At 37.8% G+C, this 24,317-nt stretch overlaps 1 protein-coding gene across 2 annotated transcripts in view; it reads right to left on the minus strand.

The window, feature by feature from the left end:
* Positions 1-24,317, minus strand: part of LOC133568430 (pre-B-cell leukemia transcription factor 1) — a 177,218-nt gene that overhangs the window by 22,620 nt on the left and 130,281 nt on the right. Inside the window, exons 4-7 of one of the 2 annotated variants that reach the window (XM_061920347.1) lie at positions 9,087-9,277; positions 7,763-7,898; positions 4,556-4,715; positions 1,932-2,044 (exon numbers count right to left, since the gene is read on the minus strand). In XM_061920347.1, the coding sequence (XP_061776331.1) occupies positions 1,932-2,044; positions 4,556-4,715; positions 7,763-7,898; positions 9,087-9,277 (600 nt within the window). The remainder of the gene's footprint in view (positions 1-1,931; positions 2,045-4,555; positions 4,716-7,762; positions 7,899-9,086; positions 9,278-24,317) is intronic. The other variant, XM_061920348.1, reaches the window with a different exon arrangement.

Below are 24,317 nucleotides of genomic sequence, written 5' to 3' on the forward strand. Positions count from 1 at the left end.
TCTTCCGTCATTTGTTACCAGATTCGCACCTTCTTTCTCTCGTGTTACCCCCGCAACACTGCGCTAGCATCACAACTAACGTTAGCCAGGCTGCTACCTCTCTGCTGGGCGAGGGCGTATACGTATGTGAGGTATGACGTGACAGTATGTGACGTGTGTAAGAATGTGCGGTTGCTGTCTGTGAGAAGGAGACACAAGAAGGAGTGAGAAGAGCCTGTAGTGTAATGCCCACAGCTAAAAGCAACTGCGTGAGAACGTGTACTCGAATATTACGATAAAGTAATTTTCTATATCTCACAGAGACAAACCCGCGTTATATCGCGTATATCGATATATCGCCAGCTCTAATATACATATATATATATATATATATATATATATATATATATATATATATATATATATATATATATATATATATATATATATAAAAGCAACATGTACATATGTGTGTGTATAAATATATTGTTACTTTACATGCAGTCATCTTAAGGCCCTAGACCAAATTTTTTTTAGCCCAATGCGGCCCCGAAGTCCAACAATTTGGACATCCCTCGTCGAGAAAGAGGATAATAGAACTTCAACTGTTGATGTTTAAACATTGTCACAGTCAGTATACGACACGTAAGGATAGGGTTGAATGATCCATTAATTTGTAGCATCAATTAGGGGTGTTCTGATCTGATACTGATTTTGGTCTAATATCAGATTCGATGATATTGTCTTGCCTCTAAAATCTCGAATAAGAACGGTGCATGCTGGAAGGTAGAAGATGGTCTGTAAAACATATACTATGCAACATTTTGGCTAAAACCCAAATATTATATTTCATTTTGACCAAAAGAAAAAGTTTCAAATTTAAAAATAACTTTAAATGAATAGTAGAAGGCAGTTTTTAATTATCAATTGTTTGTATACAAAAGAATAAGGAACTAATTAAAATATAGTGTTGATATTTTTGAACTGACAATAGCACTCACCATAAATAAACTGATACATTTACAGGTATTACATGTATTGGTATCGGCCTATCTCACTCATGGATCAGTATCGGAGATGGCAGCTTAAAACCATGTTTGGAACATCCCTATTAGGTGTAAGCCACTGTGACACTATTGATAATTTTTCAAATGTTTTGAATACATTTTGTATATGGCTGTGATGCTAATGTAAATGAGGGATTTATAATCACTGCTATGCTGGAATTGTTATTAATATTGATACTGTTGTTAATATCATTAATTTTTGTTTGACTCCTTTTGGATTGTTTTGTTTCATGTTTGTGTGTCCTCTCAATTCCTCTGCTGATTGCTATTCTTAATGTTGCTGGGTCGGGTTTGGTTTTGGAATTGGAATTGCATTATTGTGGTATTATTGTGTATTATTTTGTTGGACTGATTAATAAAAAAATAAACATCCCTATTTTTGAATAATGCTCAAAACAATGAATGTACATGAATGTACAATATCATGTTAGACCCGCTCGACATCCATTGCTTTCGGTCCCCTTGGAGGGGTGGGGGGGTTGCCCACATATGCGGTACTCTCCAAGGTTTCTCATAGTCATCATTTTCACTGTCACTGACGTCCCATTGGGTGTGAGTTTTTCCTTGCCCTTATGTGGGATCTACCGAGGATGTCGGTGTGGTTTGTGCAGCCCTTTGAGACACTTGTGATTTAGGGCTATATAAATAAACATTGATTGATTGATTGATTGACATAGTTTGAAATCTATTTGAACGATTTCCGAAAGCCCAACCTTGGAAGTTCCACTGTACTGTATAATAAAAACTGTGGTATGAAAACGATAACATAAAAAAGATGCACACTTTGATACAAATGATGATGATTGTTTGGTCTTAGTGGATGTCTGCACTTTTTTCCCCCATGAAGTTTTAATCGTCATCTTGTAAACTCACAGAGGCGCCTACCTGGGATTGTATGTTGGCCCCGACCTGCCCCCCTTGGTACGAGTCACCATTGAGGGACTGAACACTCATGAACAAGTCTCCGGAGTTTGACATGTTAAAGGAGCCAGCAGAACCTAAGAGGAAGCACAAGTAGTAGAAGAAGAAGAAGAAGAAGTGGAAGAAGAAAAATAAGAAGGACAGAGAAAGGGAGTTAAAAAAAGAATCATGCTTGAGCAAAAGTGTGTTAAGTAGGTTAGTTTCAGAAAGCAGGTCCACATTACAACATCTCTGAGGCATAAGTCAGAATATAAGACAGATAATCATCTGAAAACGGTTTAAATCCGGTTAAAATAAGTCTCATGGATTCTATCACTGTTGGTCATCCATGCTGCTGCTATTTCATTAGGCAAACAATAATTGATCTGCAGGAAGACCCAAAGAATCTTTAATGGACCCCAGCTCCCCAGATGTAAAGAGACCATCATGGCGTAACTTGATTTCAACACCCGGTCCTAATCCAATTCAGTTGCCAAAGTCTGTATATGACTAAAGACTCCGCTTGCCCTCTCAGCGGCTTAATGGCATGCACAGGGTCAACCGGACAAGAGGCAGGAACAATTAAGAGCAAAAGGGTCAATAAGAGAGAGAGAAAATGAGCGTCAGATGGCAGACGGAAAAAAAAAAGGCAGGGAGGATACACGCCACGACTGAAGTCTCTACTCTATACACTCGCTTACTTCAGTTAAAACGACTATTTTTAAATAAGTTGGTAAATAAATCAGGAGTGGAAAATAACCTAGGTATGTCAGTGTTTCCCACAGGACAATGTCATCGTCTAATTTGCATAATTGACCATGGCGCATGTGCATGCAATTAATTTGGATGCTGTGGGTGACAAGTGAACAAAAAACATGAAAGGCAAAACAAATATGTTTATTAATACAAATAGGGATGGGCAACTGACTCACTGTGTAGGTTTTTTTTTATATTGGTCTATACCGATAATTACTGGTATTTTTATGACCAATGGAAAACATGGACCAGGAGAAAAATTTATTAAATATTATATATTTTTATTTCAAATGTAACATTCTAGGATTGTCCAGATAGCAATATGTATTTACATACTTTTCGGTATTTTTCTAAATAAAGGGAACCACAAAAAAATTGCATTATTGGCTTTATTTTAACAAAAATTCTTACGGTACATTAAACCTGTTTCTTATTGCAATCGAAGAACAATTTTGGCCTTAAATAAAATAGTGAACATACTAGACAACTTCTCTTTTAGTAGTAAGTAAACAAACAAAGGCTCCTAATTAGTCTGCTGACGTATGTATGCACATATTTTGTCATTCTATTTTGTCAAACTTATGAGAGACAAGCTGTAAAAATTGATTATTAATCCACTTGTTCATTTACTGTTAATATCTGCTTATTTTCCATTTCAACGTGTTGTATCTACACTCCTGTTAAAATGTAATAATCACTAATTCTTCTGTTGTTTGGATTCTTTTGGATGGTTGTTACAGGATCTTACATTGGTCATATTCAAAGGCCTCATGTGTCCAGGGCCGTATTTCCTGAGTTAATAAACATAATAGGAATTTTAAAAAAAGGAAAAAAAGATTTTGTGACGATAAAAAATATCGATGTAGTCATAGTAGTATCGACTAGACACGCTCCTGTACTTGGTATAATTACAGTGAATGTCAGGTGTAGATCCACCCATGGCGTTTGTTTACATTGAGATGCCGATGAGCTACGGCAGTGGTTCTCAACCTTTTTTCAGTGATGTACCCCCTGTGAACATTTTTTTGATTCAAGTACCCCCTAATCAGAGCAAAGCATTTTTGGTTGAAAAAAAAGAAATAAAGAAGTAAAATACAGCACTATGTCATCAGTTTCTTATTTATTAAATTGTATAACAGTGCAATGTATTGCTAATTTGTAGTGGTCTTTTTTTAACTATTTCGAAAAAAAGATCTAAAAATAACTAAAAAACTTGTTGAAAAATAAACAAGTGATTCTATTATAAATAAAGATTTCTACACATAGAAGTAATCATCAACTTAAAGTTCCCTCTTTGGGGATTTCTAATAGAGATCCATCTGGATTCATGAACTTAATTCTAAACATTTCTTCACAAAAAAAATAAATCTTTAACATTAATATTTATGGAATATGTCCACCAAAAATCTAGCTGTCAACACTGAATATTGCATTGTTGCATTTCTTTTCACAGCTTATGAATTTACATTAATATTGTTGTTGAAGTATTATTTAATACGTATATTTATAAAGGATTTTGGAATTGTTGCTATTTTTAGAATATTTAAAAAAAATCTCACGTACCCCTTGGCATACCTTCAAGTACCCCCAGGGGTACGCGTACCCCCATTTGAGAACCACTGAGCTACGGTGTATAGTGAAGCTTGTTTAGCTATTCCTTGTCCTGCAGGGATGATACTTGTAAGAAACTTACTTTATTTGCTGCCATAAAATACGGTACATCATTAAAGCCGCCCAATCCATTAATAACTATAGTTTTTTGCTCAGACCGACACAAATATCAATAAGAAAATTAAATGAGGAATAATTTTTTGGGGGAGTTCCAGACCAGCCAATCAAGAGGGAGGTCTTACCTGCCGAATTTGGAGTGGAGGGGGAGTTGGCCTGGCTGCCGTGAGCAGACACACTGGTGGCAGTGACCGCAGTCCTCGCCGCATACATGTTGGCCTCCTCTTGGAACTTGCCGATGTTTTTCTTGTAGCGGATTCTCTTGTTGCCAAACCAGTTGGACACCTTAACAAAACACAGGATGGATTACAAATAAACTTTACGGATGGATATCATTAAGTTACACTGCATAATGATACATTCAAATTATATTTACAATCATTTTGACACAATAATACAGGACAGCCTATTTTTCCCTCGAATAAAGTCTGAAAATACGAGTCGTCTTATAACCGGGTGTTGAGGTTTATACGTGCACGCCTCCGGGTGGCATCAAACAGCCTCATCTCCACAAGCTAGCTAAGATTTCCTTCCTGTCGCTCACTGAGTAAACAAAAGAGGAAATGCTATTTTTTAGGTAATGGTGATTAAAGAAGCACTCAGCAAACAACTGATGAACAGCAACGGAAGCAAACAAGTCAATATGGAAGACTCTAAAGAGCATGTCTTAATGCAGGATTTGAGTACAAAACATGAGTGAACAGTCAAACAGTGGTGTGCCGTTAGGGCCAGCAAGGCCTTCTCTGCTGGCCTAACAAACAGTCGTGGGCAAAAGTTTACATACATTTGTGAAGAACATAACGTCATGTCTGTCTTAAGTTTCCCAAAATTTCTACAGCTCTTGTTTTCTGACCACATAACTTTCCTCTATAAGTGCTACAACAAAACAGGCTCAAATTGGCTGCTCTTGGCCATCTTAGTTACCTGCCACGGGTCTTAGTGGACGACATACGATATTGGACATGAGCACTCGACTCCACTTGTTTGGATGTTTTATTAATCTTACTAGTTTGTGATCATACTGCCGTGTGCAGGGAAACTGACCACTCATTGGTTAGCTGCAGCGTGCTGTCAATCATTGTTACGTTGGCAAGAAGGCAGCCCCAGAAAGCCAATCAATGAGCTTCAGCTTGAGCTGCTGTTTTACGCTTGGCGCTATTGTTAGACTTGTCTCCATTCAATACTCTTAACATTATTTTCCAAAACTGATTTTTTTTTAAAATGCAGGGAACATGTTTTGTCCTGATCTACGCCTAAATCACATCAATGGATTTTTTGTTTTTCCAGCAATGGGAATGAAGAAAGTGAGTGTCAAGGATAGTGCTCAGAAGAAGCAGCGGATTACATTCATTTAATTATAGAAATAAATCATTGGAAAAACTGAGGTGTGTCGACACACAAGTACAGGTATCAGCACCATACTTAAGCCGGCTGTGGCTATAATAACATCGCCAGCTAGGGCATTAAAAGGTTTTTTCTAAATTTACGACATTTGAGAAGCTGCTTATAGTGTGTTTGACAAAGAAGCAGCTAGAGGTTCCGCAGCCTCCGAAGCAGAACCTCCAGGTTCTGTAACAGCTTCTTCCCTCAGACCGTAAGACTCTTGAACGCATCCCCTCAACTCCCTCCAAAATGGATTAACTCGCTGGAATAAAAAGGACAATATAACATACATCCATAAACGTGGACGCATGTGAAAAAGTGCAATATATTTATCTGTACAGTAATCTATTTATTTATTTATTTTATATATATTTATTTATTATATATATATTTATATATTTTGTATATATATTTGTTTAATTATATATGCACCTTATTGCTTGTATTTATCCTGCACTACCATGAGCTTATGTAACAAAATTTCGTTCTTATCTGTGCTGTAAAGTTCAAATTTGAATAACAATAAAAAGGAAGTCTAAAAATTAAGGTCTAAAGAAGATACCGCAGAAGTCCACTCTCCAAAGTCAATGCTGTACTTTACTTATTATTACTTATTACGTTACTTTCTAAGACTACTACATTATACTGTATTTTATTCCATATTGCATTTATCATCCCCGAAAAATATTTTTTTCTTGTTTTGTGGTGTTTTTGAAGGGCCTTGCATGGATTTATTGAATTTGAATTAATTTCAATGGGGCAAGTAGATTTGAGGTACCAGTATTTTGGGTTCCATCACGGAACCAGTTATCATATACTTGTAAGCCAATTAAGGTACCAATGTATTCCCCTTTCGGTCATTCAAAATGAAACACTATTAACATATATTAAAATTGTGATTAATTGAAACTAATCCACAGCAACCTTGTGATTATTCAAAGTAAAAAAAATATTGTTTGTCAGCACTAATAAATAAATACATAAATATATATATATATATATATATAGTATATATATATTTACATATATATATATATATATATATATATATATACATATATATATATACACACACACACATACATATACACACCTTCTCATTCAATGGGTTTTCTTTATTTTCATGACTATTTACTTTGTAGATTGTCAATGAAGGCATCAACAGAATGAATGAACACATGTAGAGTTATGTACTTAACAAAAAAACGTGAAACAACTGAAAACATGTTTTATATTCTATCCATCCATCCATCCATTTTCTACCGCTTATTCCCTAGTGTCTTCAAAATAGCCACCCTTTGATCTGATTACTGCTTTGCATAGTCCTGGCATTCTCTCGATGAGCTTCAAGAGGTAGTCATCTGAAAGAGTTTTCACTTCACAGGTGTCATAGTTTTGATGCCTTCAGTGACAATCTACAATGTAAATAGTCATGAAGATAAAGAAAATGCATTGAAATGAGGTGTGTCCAAACTTTCGGCCTGTACTGTATGTATATATTTATATGTATATATATATATATATATATATATATATATATATATATATATATATATATATATATATATATGTGTGTGTGTGTGTATATATAAATAAAGTACTATCTAATCCATCTAATATATATATATATATATATATATATATATATATTAGGTAGATTAGATAGTACTTTATTTATATATACACACACACACACACACACATATATATATATATATATATATATATATATATATATATATATATATATATATATATATATATTTATATACATACATACAGTACAGGCCGAAAGTTTGGACACACCTCATTTCAATGCATTTTCTTTATATATATATATATATATATATATATATATATATATATATATATATATATATATATATATATACATATACATATATTTATATATATACAGTGTATCATGTGATGTATAGGCATAATATTACCTGTGACACTGTTATGCTGCATTTCTTGGCCAGCTCTTCTTTGGCCTCCTCGCTCGGATAAGGGTTACTGAGATGAGAGTAAAAGTACTCGTTTAGAATCTCTGTCGCCTGTTTGTTGAAGTTCCTCCTCTTTCGCCTGGAGCAGGAAAAAGAAAAGAATTAATATTTTCATTTGGTCAAGACAGTCAGGTATGCATAGGAGCAGTCAGGAGTATCTGTCCATTTGCACCAGGGTTTCTTTCTCCTAGGGTAACATAGTGTAATTTATTTCAAAAGCACAGTGGTATATACTGTAATATTTTAATCTTAACCTTTTTGACCATGGGGCCCAACTTTTCCTCTACACAGGGGCCCTGTGTATATATCGGCCCAACCTACAGTTTAAGAGCATAAACCTTGCCAAATGATATGAAACCATGTGTTAATCACAAAGATTATTGTAAAGACTTAAGTCAGGCTGATTACAAAAATAAATATGAGTCAAATATACTCTAACAAAAGGTTTTTATAAAAACTGATGAAAAATAAATGTACATAAAATTACGCAGTGATAAAATAATACATTCTAACTAAATCAATAATAAATACAAGTAAAATGTGTTACTTAAATAAATTAAAGTGCAAACTAACATACAGCTTCACCACTTTAGTCATATTTTTTGCACTGAAGAATTTTTTCTACATCTTCAGTTCCAGACTTTTTCCGCTTGTTTGATATTGTCATTACTGCCACAAGTGGTGGGAAAGTGTATTACAACTGAGTACTGCTGCGGCCCATATGGACCACAGCTGAGAAGCAGATATTTTTTGGCAACTCGCGGCCCAACAAGGGTCCCTATGGTCAAGAAACCCTGGTAATATATACTGTATGGCTAGCATGGACAAACTGTATTTTAAAGATTAAAATAGAAGATTAGTGGTTGCCATGGCAACAGCAGAGATGCTACTATCCCCACTGATAGCTAGCATTTTATTTTCAATTTAAAAAGTGCATTTATGTTTTTATTTTACTGTGTACTAACGGTACAAAAAAACTATGTATTTGATCTCAAATATATATAAAAATATATGAGTAAATTAGGTTTCATTGTACTTAACTTCATGTTAGAAAGGTCCAGCGTTGTAATTTTTGTACAATGCACATGAATGTTATCTAAAAGGGCTAAAATCCAATCAGTTTTAGTGCCTTAGATGAGAGCTAAACACACTATTCATTGTCTGACTGAGAGCAAATTACTTTCTAAAATGAGATTGTAGTAAAAACAGACCACTGAGCAGCAGAATACATGAAAGAAGACAGAGAGGCCACACGGCCAAAGCAGACCTGGCGTCGAGGAAGCGCGAGCGCAGGATCATGACAGCCTCGCACGTGCTCTGCTTCAGCTGCATCTGGATGGAGCTGAACTTGCGGTGGATGATGCTGACCATGCGCTCGATCTCTTTGGGCGAGATGGGTCGTGTTCGGGACTGCTCCCTCAGCAGGTTCATCACATGGGTGGTGAACTCGTTGCACGCCTTGGGGGAAGGAGACGGTAAACAACTTTTACTTTTACATTTTCATGAGTCCTCTTTGGTCGAAAGCCCATCCAACTACACAATTCTATGATATGGGCTACTTTATTCAAGTAGAACATGCTTAAAGTTCAATTTGAATCATATGTTTAAACTTGCACATGTGGACCAATCCACAATAAAAACAAAAATGACTTGTTTGTGTGGAAAAATCATGACATTGTGGAAATACGGTTCCTTTCCAGTCCTGTAGGAGGCGATAATGCATATGACAAAAGTGCCACAGCAAGTTTTTTTTTCACCACAGTGCCATCTATTTAATCTGGGAGACAACTCTTCTTCTTTCAATCAGCACATGTATCCAGATCTGCACCAATGTTTGATAGGTACCTAATACAAAAAAGACAGAATATATCTAATGTGTATTTTTGTAATCAAATTAGCAAACAAACAAATGGAAACACAATTTCTTGCCTGACGGACTAAGTGCTTGGTGGAGGTAATAACTCGATTAGCTATTAATAAAAGACAAACCTCAGTCAAGTCCCAACAGGCTTTGATCATCTTTTCTTTAGGTTTTTTCGCTGTTGACTAAAGATCTAAGTCAGTGGTTCTTAACCTGGGTTTGATCAAACCCCAGGGGTTCGGTGAGTGGGCCTCAGGGGTTCGGCGGAGCCTCCGCTACAGAGGTAAAGACACATTCGACTTATCGTGTAAATAAAAACTTCTCCCTATCAGCATATTATGGATACCCCCCAAACAATGTTCCTTCTAATTTTCCATCTGATTTGCAGGTTGTTTGATTGATCGATTGAAATTTTTACAAGCAGATTGCAAAACAAGAGTTTACACAGTAGAGTATATATTCCGTCCAATTGACCACTGAATGGTGACACCCGAATAACTTTTTCAACTTGTTTAAGTCAGGGTCCATGCTAATCAATTCATGGTAATGTGTGTAAGGTGTGTAATTTGTTGTTAGTTCATGCACTGTGTTGGTTTTTGTTCTTTGAACAAGGTGATGTCTATGCACGATTCATTTTGTGCACCAGTAAAAAAACATATGATTTTTTCTTGAACTTGAAAAAAAACAAAAATTTTTTTTATTTTTAACTAAAGAAGGGTTCGGTGAATGCGCATATGAAACTGGTGGGGTTCGGTACCTCCAACAAGGTTAAAAACCACTGATCTAGGTAATTAACTAACTAACTTTGATACACACACACACACACACACACACACACACACACACACACACACACACACACACACACACACACACACACACACACACACACACACACACAAAAAATAAAAACACAAAACTTTTTTTGCTCCCATTTTTCACAAGTTGAACTCAAAGATGTAAAACATATACTACATACACAAGACCTTCCTCTCAGATATTGTTCACAAATCTGTGTTAGTGAGCATTTTTTCTTTGCCAAGATAATCCATCCCACCTCACAGGTGTGGCATATCAAGAATAAACAGCATGATTATTGCACAGGTGTGCCTTAGGCTGCCCACACTAAAAGGCCACTCTGGAATGTGTAGTTTTATCACAGAGCACAATGCCGAAGATGTCGCAAGTTTTGAGGGAGCGTGCAGTTGGCATGATGATTTCCACCAGAGCTGTTGCCCGTCAATTGAATGTTCATTTCACTACCATAAGCCGGTTCAGAGAATTTGGCAGTACATTCAAGCAGCCTTGCGACAAAAGTTTTTATTTACTGTTAACATCTGCTTATTTTCCGTTTCAACATGTTCTATCTACACTTCTGTTAAAATGTAATAATCACATATTTTTATGTTATTTGCATACTTTACATTAGTTTTGGAGGATACCACACAAATTTAGGTATCGATCCGATACCAAGTAGTTACAGGATCATACACTGGCCATATTCAAAGTCCTCATGTCTCCAGGAATGTATTTTCTGAGTTTATAAACATAATACAACTTTTTTTAAAACCTAAAAAGTATTTTGTAATGTTACAAAATATCAATGTAATCATAGTAGTATCCACTAGATACACTCCTGTACTTGGTATCATTACAGTGGATGTCAGGTGTGGATCCACCCATGGCGTTTGTTTACATTGTGACGCCGGTGAGCTACGGTGTGTAGTGAAGCATGTTTAGCTATTCCTCGTCCTGCAGGGATGATACTTGTAAGAAACTTACTTTATTTGTCGCCATGGAGGTGAGGATTAGTGATTTGAAGTAGCTAAAACACTGCCGACTGCGAATGGATGTTCGCCGCTAGCTAGCAAGCTATGTCTTAAAGTACTTCTTCCTGAGGGCGTTTCAGTGTTATAGCTTCACCTTTATTTTTAGTTTTTAAAGGGGAACATTACCACAATTTCAGAAGGGTTAAAACAAATAAAATCAGTTCCCAGTGGCTTATTTTATTTTTTGAAGTTTTTTTCAAAATTTTACCTACCATGGAATATCCCGAAAAAAGGCTTTAAAGTGCCTGATTTTCGCTATCTGTAAATCCACCGTCCATTTTCCTGTGACGTCATCTAGTGATGCCAACATGGCGGATAGCACAGCTAGATATAGCGACATTAGCTCAGATTCAGACTCGGATTTCAGCGGCTTAAGCGATTCAACATGCATGTATTGAAATGGATGGTTGGAGTATGGAGGCAGATAGCAAAAACGAAATTGAAAAAGAAACTGAAGCTATTGAGCGAATAGCTATTGAAGCTATTCGGCGATTGCCTTCCAACCAACGATTGATTGAGTGTCGCAGGGTATCCATACATCTCTGTGCCATGTCTGTCTTAGCATCGCCGGTAAAATGTGCAGACCAAACCAGGGAGTTTCGCATCTTTTGACACTGGAGCAACTTAAATCCGTCGATTGGTAAGTGTTTGTTTGGCATTAAATGTGGGGGGAGGGAAAGGCTGGATGCAAATATAGCTACAAATGTACATACAGCTAGCCTAAATAGCATGTTAGCATTGATTGGCATGCCGTGCTAATCGATGCACATTCTACGTAAATCACATTGAATCCGCCCCTGATCGTGTTGTTACACCCTCTGACAACACACAGACGAGGCATGATGTCTCCAAGGTACGGAAAACAGTCGAAAAAACAGAAAATAACAGAGCTGATTCGACTCGTTGTTTGTAATGTGTTTGGGAAAAGGGCGGATTGACTACTTATGTGACGTCACACATCGCTCCGAGAGCGAATAATAGAAAGGCGTTTAATTCACCAAAATTCACCCATTTAGAGTTTGGAAATCGGTTAAAAAATATATGGTCTTTTTTCTGCAACATCAAGGTGTATATTGACGCTTACATAGATCTGCTGATAATGTTCCCCTTTAAGCCAAAATGCATCCATTATCCCTTTTCTGTCAACACACATTGTCTGCTTGTTAGTAATACGTGATTGTGCGCTGCCGAACATGCTCCTTTGTTCGTAAAACCAGCAATGTCAGGATGTGAGGACGGCGCACCGTCATGCCCATTAAAAAAAAGGGGAACGGGGGGAATGGGTACTTTTTAGAGGTGGTATAGTACCGAATATGATTCATTACTATCGCGGTACTATACTAGTACCGGTATACCGTACATCCATATCCAAATGTTAACAAAAGTGTTCCAGATCAGCACCAAAAAGAAACATGCTCAACTATTGTGGAGGATCAAACACTAACTGTTATGGTAATGTTTGTTTTGAAGACGCTTACATTAAAGTAACACATGTTTGCACTTATACTTGACTGAAAAGGAGTCGGAAGAATCAAAGCTCATCTAATCCCACCCCCTTATACAGTATATTCAATCAGCAATCAAAACACGGCGGCGCACAAACGTGGCGTTGTGACTTGTACCAGGATGTCGCGCGGCGTCTGCTCGCGAGTATGAAAAACGACGTCTTTGTGACAGGTGAGGAGGAATATAAAACGACAGCGGGCTTTCAGCACCAGTCACGTTCAAGAGGTTTAAAAGTGCGTCTCTCCATTCGCAGTCGAGCTCCTTCGCCTTCCCTTCCAGTCGGAATCAGTCACTGCCTGAGACGGCGAGGTGTCTGCTGCTTGTCAACACCGGGGTTACGTCAGTCAAAGTGACGCACGGAAGCAGCCGTTTTGCTCGCGTGCGCGCACACACACACACAGGCGCGCAGACACGACTCAGTCATACGTGTGTGTGTGTGTGTGCAGTGGGAGTGGGTAGTGTGGTGACACACACAAAGGCTCAGGTGTATATTGAGTGTGACAGTCGGCGATGACTTGCCGTCCTCAAGAGAAGATGACAAAGCCGCAACAGCGCTTTGACTTTCCCCGGGAAATGACGAGATGTTGGGAGTCTTTGGTATGACTGATATAAGGCTGCTCACTAAAAAAAAAAAGAATGAAAGAAAAGAAAATGAAATGTCCCTGAAAAGCTTGGCTTGTCACAAGGTGGCCTAAAAAAAACATTCCAATATTTCTTGGAATGCATCGGACCACGGGGCTTCACGGTGGCAGAGGGGTTAGTGCGTCTGCCTCACAATACGAAGTTCCTGCAGTCCTGGGTTCAAATCCAGGCTCGGGATCTTTCTGTGTGGAGTTTGCATGTTCTCCCCGTGAATGCGTGGGTTCCCTCCGGGTACTCCGGCTTCCTCCCACTTCCAAAGACATGCACCTGGGGATAGGTTGATTGGCAACACTAAATTGGCCCTAGTGTGTGAATGTGAGTGTGAATGTTGTCTGTCTATCTGTGTTGGCCCTGCGATGAGGTGGCGACTTGTCCAGGGTGTACCCTGCCTTCCGCCCGATTGTAGCTGAGATAGGCGCCAGCGCCCCCCGCCACCCCAAAAGGGAATAAGCGGTAGAAAATGGATGGATGGATGGCATCGGACCAGGAGAGGATATGGTGTCATCGACGTTAACATGACATCTTCTCCTTCTGACACAAAAGGTGGTCAAACATGCACCTCAACCGTGTTGTCTGTGCTATTATCTTTCTGGCAAACACACCAAATAGTGGTGCTTTTGTAAAAACCTCAGGTTTCAACCCTATGAATCAAATTGATTTGAAATTTCTCGCACGGATTTACAAAAAATACCCATTGTCCCTTTCAGGACGTTTAGCCCAGGGGCGTCACTAGACCTAATACTGTACTGGGGCACACCTGGGGCACAAATAATTCATGTGAGTGTGCAAAGCGCACAAGCAAAAACATTTTTAGCACTTATTTATCATAAAAAATACATAAATAGTGCTTTAAACTATGGAATCATATCAGATTATGTTGTATGGATCTTTGATTAACCACCTGAAATTAACTAATGCATTTGACCTACTTGTGCACTTTTTTACTCCAGACTTCTAAACTGCAACTGGTAAAAGCAAAAAGGAAGAGCAATGAATCTTTTTGAAATATATATTGCAGTAATCATCTGCAAATTTAACATCTACAAAAGTAAAAAAAAAAATAAAGCACCCCTACATCTCTGGGTTCTTTTACATTATTTAATTTCCATTTATGGCAATGTGGCTAATCCTATTTCAGATACACAAAACTATAAAATATACACAAAACAATGAAACCACAGTAGTAGAATAAATGAACAACTGTTGTGTGTCTGTTCAGGGAATCATTTTCTGAGAAGTAAACTGTAACGTCTCCTTTTCATTTTTGCAAAGTGGTCAATCACTCTGGACAGACATGGAAATATTACAGTAACTGTTATACAGTTGACCAGTGGTTCCCAACAGCTGGGTCGTGACATAAAAGTGGATTGTGTGTCATTTTCAGTGAGTCGCAGTCACATGTGTGCATGAAAAAAAAAAAGTTTAGCGAGAAAAAAATAAAATTGTGGCAACAAAACCATATATTTTTAGCCTTTTTTCTGGTGACTATTAGTGAGTATTTTAGCAAAAGGCAAACCGACTAACAAGTTGGAGGAGGACTCAGGACAGACATGGAAATATATTTAAAAAAAATCTAAATGGGGCAACAAAACCCGATATTTTCAGCCATCTTTCTGAAAACAAATACAGAAATGTAACTATTTTTTCTGGAAATAAAACCAGATGCTTTAGCTGGAGCCATTTTTCTGGTGACAAGACGAGATTATTTTAGTCAAAGTCGCACCGATTCACAAGACAAGTCTACTGTGCTATTTTTCTGTGAAATAAACTTGAATGATTTAAAAATTGTCTCACGACTTGATGATATGGAAAAATGTTTTTCTTCCTGAAGATAAAGCATTTGAGAAGCACTCAACTCACACATGCTTACTCCAAATCATCATTGATGCAGAACCAGCAGACAATAACCAACATTATGTTTCATGTTCATTGGAAATTCCCCCGACAGCTCGTACAGCAAATGAATATGTTTGTCTTGATACAAGGAATAACGTTAGCTTACTTAGCATCAACTTAAGACCATGATGTTGCCTAGCTAGCTGGGACTTCACTTACATCTCTCATTCCTCGCTTCTTCTCTGCTGCAGGCGAATAACTTTCTTAAATCCATCTAGAGTTACAGTTTGAGTCAAATCAAAATCAAAATATTGTAATTAACAAATTGTTGTTGGCTAACGTCACCTACCTCACGCAGTGATTCAAATCCCCCCCCCCCCCCTCTCTCTCTCTCTCAACCGAAGTCTGATCCACACGTGAATAAATTACCATATTAATTAGCCATGTGCTCACTGTTTCGTGGAGTGAATACAGTAGCAATCAATCACCATACTAAGTAGTATATGCACTGTTGTCTATGTTATGTAGACTTAAAACTCTGAAGCGTTTTTTTTTATTGGTGAAATTTTTAGTGGGGCACTGCAGATCAACAGTGGGGCACGTGCCCCAGTAAAATATGTCTGGCGACGCCCCTGGTTTAGCCACAGAATGTGGTACACTGCAAATTATTTGCCACTTGCCTTGCTTTAAAATTTTATTTCTGGAAGTTTACCGAGTTCCATCCATCCAGCCATCTTCTTCCGCTTATCCGAGGTCTGGCCGCGGGGGCAGCAGCCTAAGCAGGGAAGCCCAGCTCCCAGGCCAGCCGGGAGACATAGTCTTCCCAATGTGTCATGGGTCTTCCTAGTGGCCTCCTACCGGTCTGACGTGCCCGAAAGACCTGTTCGGGTGGCATCCTGACCAGATGCCCGAACCACCTCATCTGCCTCCTCTAGATGTGGAGGAGCAGCAGCTTTACTTTCAGCTCCTCCTGGATGACAGAGCTTCTCAGCCTATCTCTAAGGGAGAGCCCCGCCACCCGGCGGAGGAAACTCATTTCGGCCGCTTGTACCTGTGATCTCGTCCTTTTGGTCATGACCCAAAGCTCATGACCATAGGTGAGGATGGGAATGTAGATCGACCAGTAAATTGAGAGCTTTACCTTCCGGCTCAGCTCATTCTTCACCACAACGGATCGATACAGCATCCGCACTAATGAAGACGCCGCATCGATCCGCCTGTCGATCTCACGATCCACTCTTCCCCCACTCGTGAACAAGACTCCTAGGTACTTGAACTATTCCACTTGGGGCAGGGTCTCCTCCCCAACCCGGAGATGGCACTCCACCCTTTTCCGGGCGAGAACCACGGACTGAGACTTGGAGGTGCTGATTCTCATCCCAGTCGCTTCACGCAGTCGAAGTTTCCCGAGTTTTATGAGCTATTTACCATATTATTTGTTTTGAGAAAATGAAAGGATTTATGTGCCTTACAGTCCGAAATAACGGTAAGCATTCAACCCAGCAGACAGCGTTTTGGTTGGAAATCACTATTAATAATATGGACGTTTATAGATTAAGTCGGTTTGTGGGGTGACTTAGTGGAATCAATTGAATGCAGAAATCAAACAAGGCAGAAACATTATTCAATTTAAAAAGAAATACAATAAAAGAGGAGGAAACATAAAATATCTAAAAGGTGTGATGATGAATGTGTTGTTTTTTGTGAATGTAATTATACATGCTATTTATCCTGTTAATATACTTAATAAGTGTTTACTTGTTGTACTGTTGATTAAAAATCAGATTACCCGATTAATGGGGCAGGACAATATACGTTTTTGCTTTTTCCGTCTCATTTTCAGACACATTATTATTATTTTTTTAATATTATATGTGATATTTTCGTAATAGAGATGCTTTTTTAGGTAAGGTAAAAAAAAAAGTTAAGAGTACTGTATTTTAAGGCGCACATTTTCTCAAAAATCGACATTGCGCCTTATAACCCGGTGCGCCTAATGTACGGAATCATTTTGGTTGTGCTTACCAACCTTGAAGTTATTTTATTTGGTACGTGGTTTAATGATAAGGGTGACCAGTAGATGGCAGTCACACATAAGATATGACTCAAGTAAACAACACACAAATGTTATATGTTCAATTGAAAATATAGAACATTACACACAACGCTTAAAAATCTATCAAAATGTTTTAGTACGACTTTGGTAAGCAATGAAGCCACCCGCTTGATGGATTGTACTGTGCTTCAAAACATGAGTATTATTATGGTGTGTATAAGGCAAGACATATTATCTGCCGTTTCGTTTCGCAATATTATATAAAACCGACTTTTCTTACCTTTTGGTACCTGCTGATCTGTATTTGGGATCTGCATAAGTTCTGAAGATATGCGCGCATCTGCCTTTCTAGTTCACGCTGACTCCGTAGTCGATAAGCTTCTTTTTTTTCTCTATCTTCTTGTTGTGGGACATTCATCCTCTGCTGTTGCCATTTCTAATATAAAGTAGTGTAAAGTTATTACTTATATCTGTCAGTTAACTTGCCATTAAAGCACTAAAACATACCGGTGTAGTGAGTTTACATTATTCACCCAATGAACTTTAGTTATTAGAGAGTTCCGGTCGGACGGTTTTTCACAGGACACATTTCCGGTGTTTTTGTCTCCGGATGAGGAGGTGCTGCTCCGAGATTGATTGAGGTAAAGTCTGAATGTCATTAAAACAGTTAGCTCCATCTTTTGACACTTCTTCCACTCCCGTCCTTGCACACTACATCGTCACAACAAAGGTGAGCCATGTAAATAAGACCGCCCACAAAACGGCGCATCCTGAAGCGACTGTCAGAAAGTGGGTTGAAGATGGTCTGTAAAACAATAATCTATAGAAAATTGTGAACAAAGAACCATAATTACATGTTATGTAGACCACAAGGAAGTGTTTTACATTTAGAAAAAAAATATATCATAATTAGACTCCTTTAATGCGCCCTATAATCCGGTGCGCCTTTTGTATGAAAATAGACCTGACTAGACCCGCTCATCGGCAGTGCGCCCTATGGTCTGGGAAATATGGTACTTATTTTAAATCACTGACCAATCTTAATTTTAGCGTGAACAACTATATTGCAGAGTCTAGTTAAAATTGAGGAAATAACTATTCAAATACAATATTTTGGTATTGCCCACATACAATATATTGTTTAAATATTCTGCAACATCTCAAGGAGTGTAATATAAAAATAGAAATTTGAGTAATGTTTGTTTTTAGAATAAAATACTATATCAGTATAAAATACTAAATAGAAAAATACTATTTCTAGCTTCAATGTCCTGCTAATTTCCAGACATCCATCCATTCCTCCATTTTCTACCGCTTATTCCCTTTCGGGGTCGCGGGGGGCGCTGCCAATCAACCTATCCCCAGACATACGTATCCTAATTCAGGACATCTAATGAAGTAACATTATCGGTCCATGCAGCTAGCTAATTTCACCCTGACCCTAACCCTCTAACCCAACCCCCCAACCCTGATCCCAACCCTAACCCCAACTCCAACCCCAACCCTAACCTCAACCCCATTCCTAACCCTAACTCTAACCCAACTAACCATATCCCCACTAACCCTAACCCTTTATAGTACATTGTTTTCCCTAATATCTAGTCTATTTACATTAGGTTTTTTTTGCAGTGTACACTCCTTATTCGGCCCTTCCTGAATGTTAGTATTTGGTTTGGCTGATACGTAAACAGGACAAAAAACTTTCAAGTTGAGGTTGTTGAAATAACTGTAAAACTAAGCACATAAAATAAAGTAAAGTAGTGAAACGCCAAAAATACGTAAAGAGCATGTTGAACAAACAGCCTTGTGTGAACTGAAAAAAGTAACAGAAGCCATACAGTAAAAAAGTTAGCACTTAATCCCCTTGCTTGATGCTAACATGCAATTTTGCCATTGACAAGCTAATGAAAGTTAGCATCACAATCTTTTTAAACGGTTACAAATGTCTATTCCATGAGATTTAAGAGAACAAAACTTCACATGTATAATTAATTAATGGTATAAACTCTTCAAATGCTGTGGAAGTGAAGGTATGACTTTGTACTAGGGTTTTACGGTATACCGGTACTAGTATAGCATCGCGGTACTAATAAATCAAAAACGGTAATATAGTCTGTTTGAAAAGCACCGGTTCCCCATTTTTTTATTTCGTAGCGGTCATGACGATGAGTCGTCAGGTCGTGACGTTGCTCGTTTTACGAGCGGAGGAGCATGTTCGACAGCGCACAATCACGGAGTACTTACAAGCAGACACAGTGTGTAGACAAAAAAGGGAGAACGGACCCATTTTGGTCTAAAAACTAACGATAAAGGTGAAGTTATAACACTAAAACACCCTCAGGAAGAGGTGTTTTAAGACATGGCTAACAGCAGCTAACATCCATCCGCAATTGGCAGTGTTTTACTACTTCTAAATCCCTAATCCTCGTCTCTATGGCGACGAATAAAATACGTTTCTTACAAGCATCATCCCTGCAGGACGATGAATAGATAAACATGCTTCACTACACACCGTAGGAGGATACTGTACAAAAGCTCACTGGGTCACAATGTAGACAAATGCCAATAACGATACCAAGTACAATAGCGTTTCCATTTATATCGATTTTTTTAAGGTCACAAAATCTTTTTTTTCCTTTTAAAAAAATTCATATTATGTTTATAAACTCAGTAAATATGTCCGTGGACACATAAACACTTTGACTATGACCAATGTATGATCCTGTAACTACTTGGTATCAGATCGCAACCTAAATTTGTGGTATCTTCCAAAACTAATGTAAAGTATCCAAACAACAGAAGAATAAGTGATTTTTACATTTTAACAGAAGTGTAGATAGAACATGTTGAAACGGAAAATGACCAGATATAAACAGTAAAGTAGATTAATAATCCACTTGTACAGCTTTTCCCTCATCATTTTGACAAAATAATAGTATGATAAATGCCACAATATGTTCCTGCACACGTCAGCAGACTAATTAGGAGCCTTTTTTTGTTTACTTACTAATAAAAGCCAAGTTGTTTAGTATGTTCACTATTTTATTTAAGGAGAAAAATGTTCGTATATTGCAATAAGAAACATGCTAAAAGTACCATAAGATTTGTTGTTAAAATAAAGCCAATAATGCAATTTTTTGTGGTCCCCTTCATTTAGAAAAATATCGAAAAGTATCGAAATACATTTTGGTACCAGTACCTGTACCAAAATATTGGTATCGGGACAACCCTACTTTGTACTGTTACTAAGCTAGTCTGCTACACACGCTGTACACTTTATGCTAACTGGCTATGGAAGCCTCTTGCATTAAAACTGGAACTCTCCAACAAATAACATTGCAAATGTCATGTGGTACAACTGTCCTGAGAGTACAGACCTTTAGGGGGCTGACAAGTTGGTAACATTTGAACCAAGATTGGTTGAAAAACATTTCCGCAATAAAGCAAAATGCTGTTTTGCTTAGCAACTAATAGTCTATTGAAACTTTGGCTCAAGCAGTGCTTTTCATTCATTTTCTGTGACGCCCCCTCGAGCAAGAAGAACATTTGTTGCCCTCCAGAGTCTCCCCCGCTACTATAAATAGTATCATTTGTCTATAAAATTGTTATAAGTACACCGCCGAATTACATTATATCCTAATTACATTAAATAAAACAACACAACGGTCTTGCCTCGTCTCCCACCGTAATCAAAGTGAAGCCAAGTGCTAGATACGCTTTGTCACATTCTACTATCGCACTACACCCCACAACTTGAAAGGACTGGGCCTTTATTTAATAAAACTGAGGATCGCCGTATTCCATGTATTAGAGCAGTGATTCTATTGTGGTAGGTGTGCGACTAGTGGTATGCGGGCCGAATAATCACTTGATTAAAGTGCAGTGTTTTATTTTCCTATATACAAACACAGTGTTACGGTTCAAACTGTGTGTAATGTTACAGTGCCCAAAAGTATTAAATATAATAGTTAAATAAAACCTCTGTTTTTAATGAATACTTAGACCTACCATGCTACTGGATTTTAATGTTGGTCATTATGGCGGTACTTGGACCAAACAACCACCATTTCATGTTATGTAGACTACAACAAAGTGTTTTACATAAAAAAAAAAAAAGTATAAGTATGAACCCTTCAATACGCCCTATAATCCAGTGCGCCTTATATATGAAAAAAGATAGAAAATAGACCATTCATCGGCATTGCGCCTATAATCCGGAAAATACGGTAAGCTATGTCCCACTAATACACTAATATTCAACTGCACTTGTAAATACACATGGCCTATAATGGCCTTAAAAACAATACAAAACAAACAACATGGCCTACCAGCATTATAACATGACAACGGACCATACTAAAGAGGTAAAAAAATGTATGGTTGCAAAAAACACACCAAAAACTGATTTGGTACCGTAACAATACTATTTCTTTATTTGCATTTTTAGCAATAACACAAAGCTAAGAAGCAGGCTGGTTTTCTTTTTTTATGAAATTTATTTAACCTAGAGCTGGGCAAATATTTTGAGCCACATTGAGAGAAAAAAATGTGTCTGAGGGGGCAAATGTGTGAGTGTAAATGATATATCCACATTTAGCTTAAAAAATCTGCTTAATAGTATGTGTGTTTGGGTCCCTTTTTTGCAGGAATACTAATATCAAAAGTCATCAAATTCTAAAAAAGTTATGACGGGCCACATCATTTTTTTAATGAATGGGAGACCCAGAAGGTACATTAAATTAAAGAAAGTGGGATATAATATTAACTATGAACAATAAAACACTGAATATTAACAACATATAAACATCGCTCCTCTTTTACTTCTTAGACCAGCTCCTCGATAGTTTTCTTTTACAATCAAGCAAAACAAAACACAAATGGTACTCGGTGAAAAGGTTTGAGAACCACTGCATTATAATATAACTCAAAGAGGGTGTAAATATCACTCCATGACGATATGTGTGGAATAACGCAACAGTCACTGGCTAATGGCCATATCATTAGGCACACTTCTCAATAGATTGTGCAGGTGTGTATATGAAAGGGTGAGGTTTGTTGACTCCCCTCACGTATAGAAGAGGTCAAGTAGGCGGCTAACCTCTGACCTTCACCATGACACAATCACCCTTGACAGCTGCTGTGACCCTTTGTATTGAAAATCAAAGTTCAACTTTTGGTTTCATTTTCCCAGGAGGAGGACAAGGAGAGTGAAACAATAATAATAATAATAATAATTGATGGGGAGCTTTGGTGCCTGTTTTACTTACAACATAGTACCTAATAGATGGATATTATATTACTGATCAACATTTCTTTAACTATCAGTTAGGATGGATGAATACATCTAATTTTTCTGCACTCCCGTTTCCACACAGGTGTTGTATTGAGCAGAATAATGGAACGCAGTCATGTGGAAAATTTGGCAAATGACACGTATATACAGTAGAGGCCAAAAGTTTGGACACACCCTCTCCTCATTCAATGGGTTTTCTTTCTTTTCATGACTATTTACATTGTAGATTGTCACTGAAGGCATCAAAACTATGAATGAACAAATGTGGAGGTATGTACTTATCAAAAAAATACGAAATAACTGAAAAAAAGTTTTATATTTTAGTTTCTTCAAAATAGCCACCCTTTGCTCTGATTACTGCTTTGCACACTCCTGGCATTCTCTTGATGAGCTTCAAGCACACCTGTGCAGTGAAAACCATTTCACGTGTCTACCTCTTAAAGCTCATCGAGAGAATGCCAAGAGTGTGCAAAACAGTAATCAGACCAAAGGGTGGCTATTTTGAAGAAACTACAATATAAAAAATGTTTTCAGTTGTTTCACCTTTTTTCATAAGTACGTAACTCCACGTGTTCATTCATTGTTTTGATGCCTTCAGTGACAATCTAACAAGTAAATTGTCATGAAAATAAACGAAACACATTGAAATGAGAAAGTGTGTCCAAAAGGTTGGCCTGTACTGTCAATTAAATTTGCAGCGCCCCCTACTGGTTGTAGTAGAATTGATTTAAAAGACATGCTAGGATGGAATACAAATATCTGCAAGGTTGTATAATAATTAGACGAATGCTCAATTACAATGAGTGGCTCAGTCCTGTTCGTTTTGCTTGGGGGCGACCATGTTTTTAAAACAATTTTGCTCAAATTGTACGGACACTGCCTTTTCCGTCCCCTAAATTCCTAAAGTTACAGTGGGTGTTTTGTACAACGATTCATACAACGATTTGTACAACAGTAAAACTTCAACAGTGTAGGGTTGTACAATATACCAGTACTAGTATAGGACTGTGATACTAATAAATCATATTCCGTAGTATACCACCTCTAAAAAGTAGCGCACGTCGTCGTCACGTCATGACATTGCTGGTTTTACGAGCAGAGGAGCGTGTTCGGCAGTGCACAATCACAGAGTACTTACAAGCAGTCGACAGAAAAGGGGGCATGGACGCATTTTGGCTTAAAAACTAAAGATAAAGGTGAAGCTATAACACTAAAACGCACTCAGGAAGAGGTGCTTTAAGACATGTCTTGCTAGCTAGCGGCTAACGTCCAGCCGCAGTCTGCAGTGTTTTAGCTACTTCTAAATCAATAATCCTCGCCTCCATGGCGACAAATAAAGTGAGTTTCTTACATGTATCATCCCTGCAGGACGAGGAATGGTTAAACATGCTTCACTAAACACCGTAACTCAACGGCGTCAGAATGTAAACAAACGCCATGGGTGGTTCTACACCTGAAATCCACTGTAATGATAC

This window comes from Nerophis ophidion, linkage group LG14 (genome assembly GCF_033978795.1).
Source record: "Nerophis ophidion isolate RoL-2023_Sa linkage group LG14, RoL_Noph_v1.0, whole genome shotgun sequence".
NCBI lineage: Eukaryota > Metazoa > Chordata > Actinopteri > Syngnathiformes > Syngnathidae > Nerophis > Nerophis ophidion.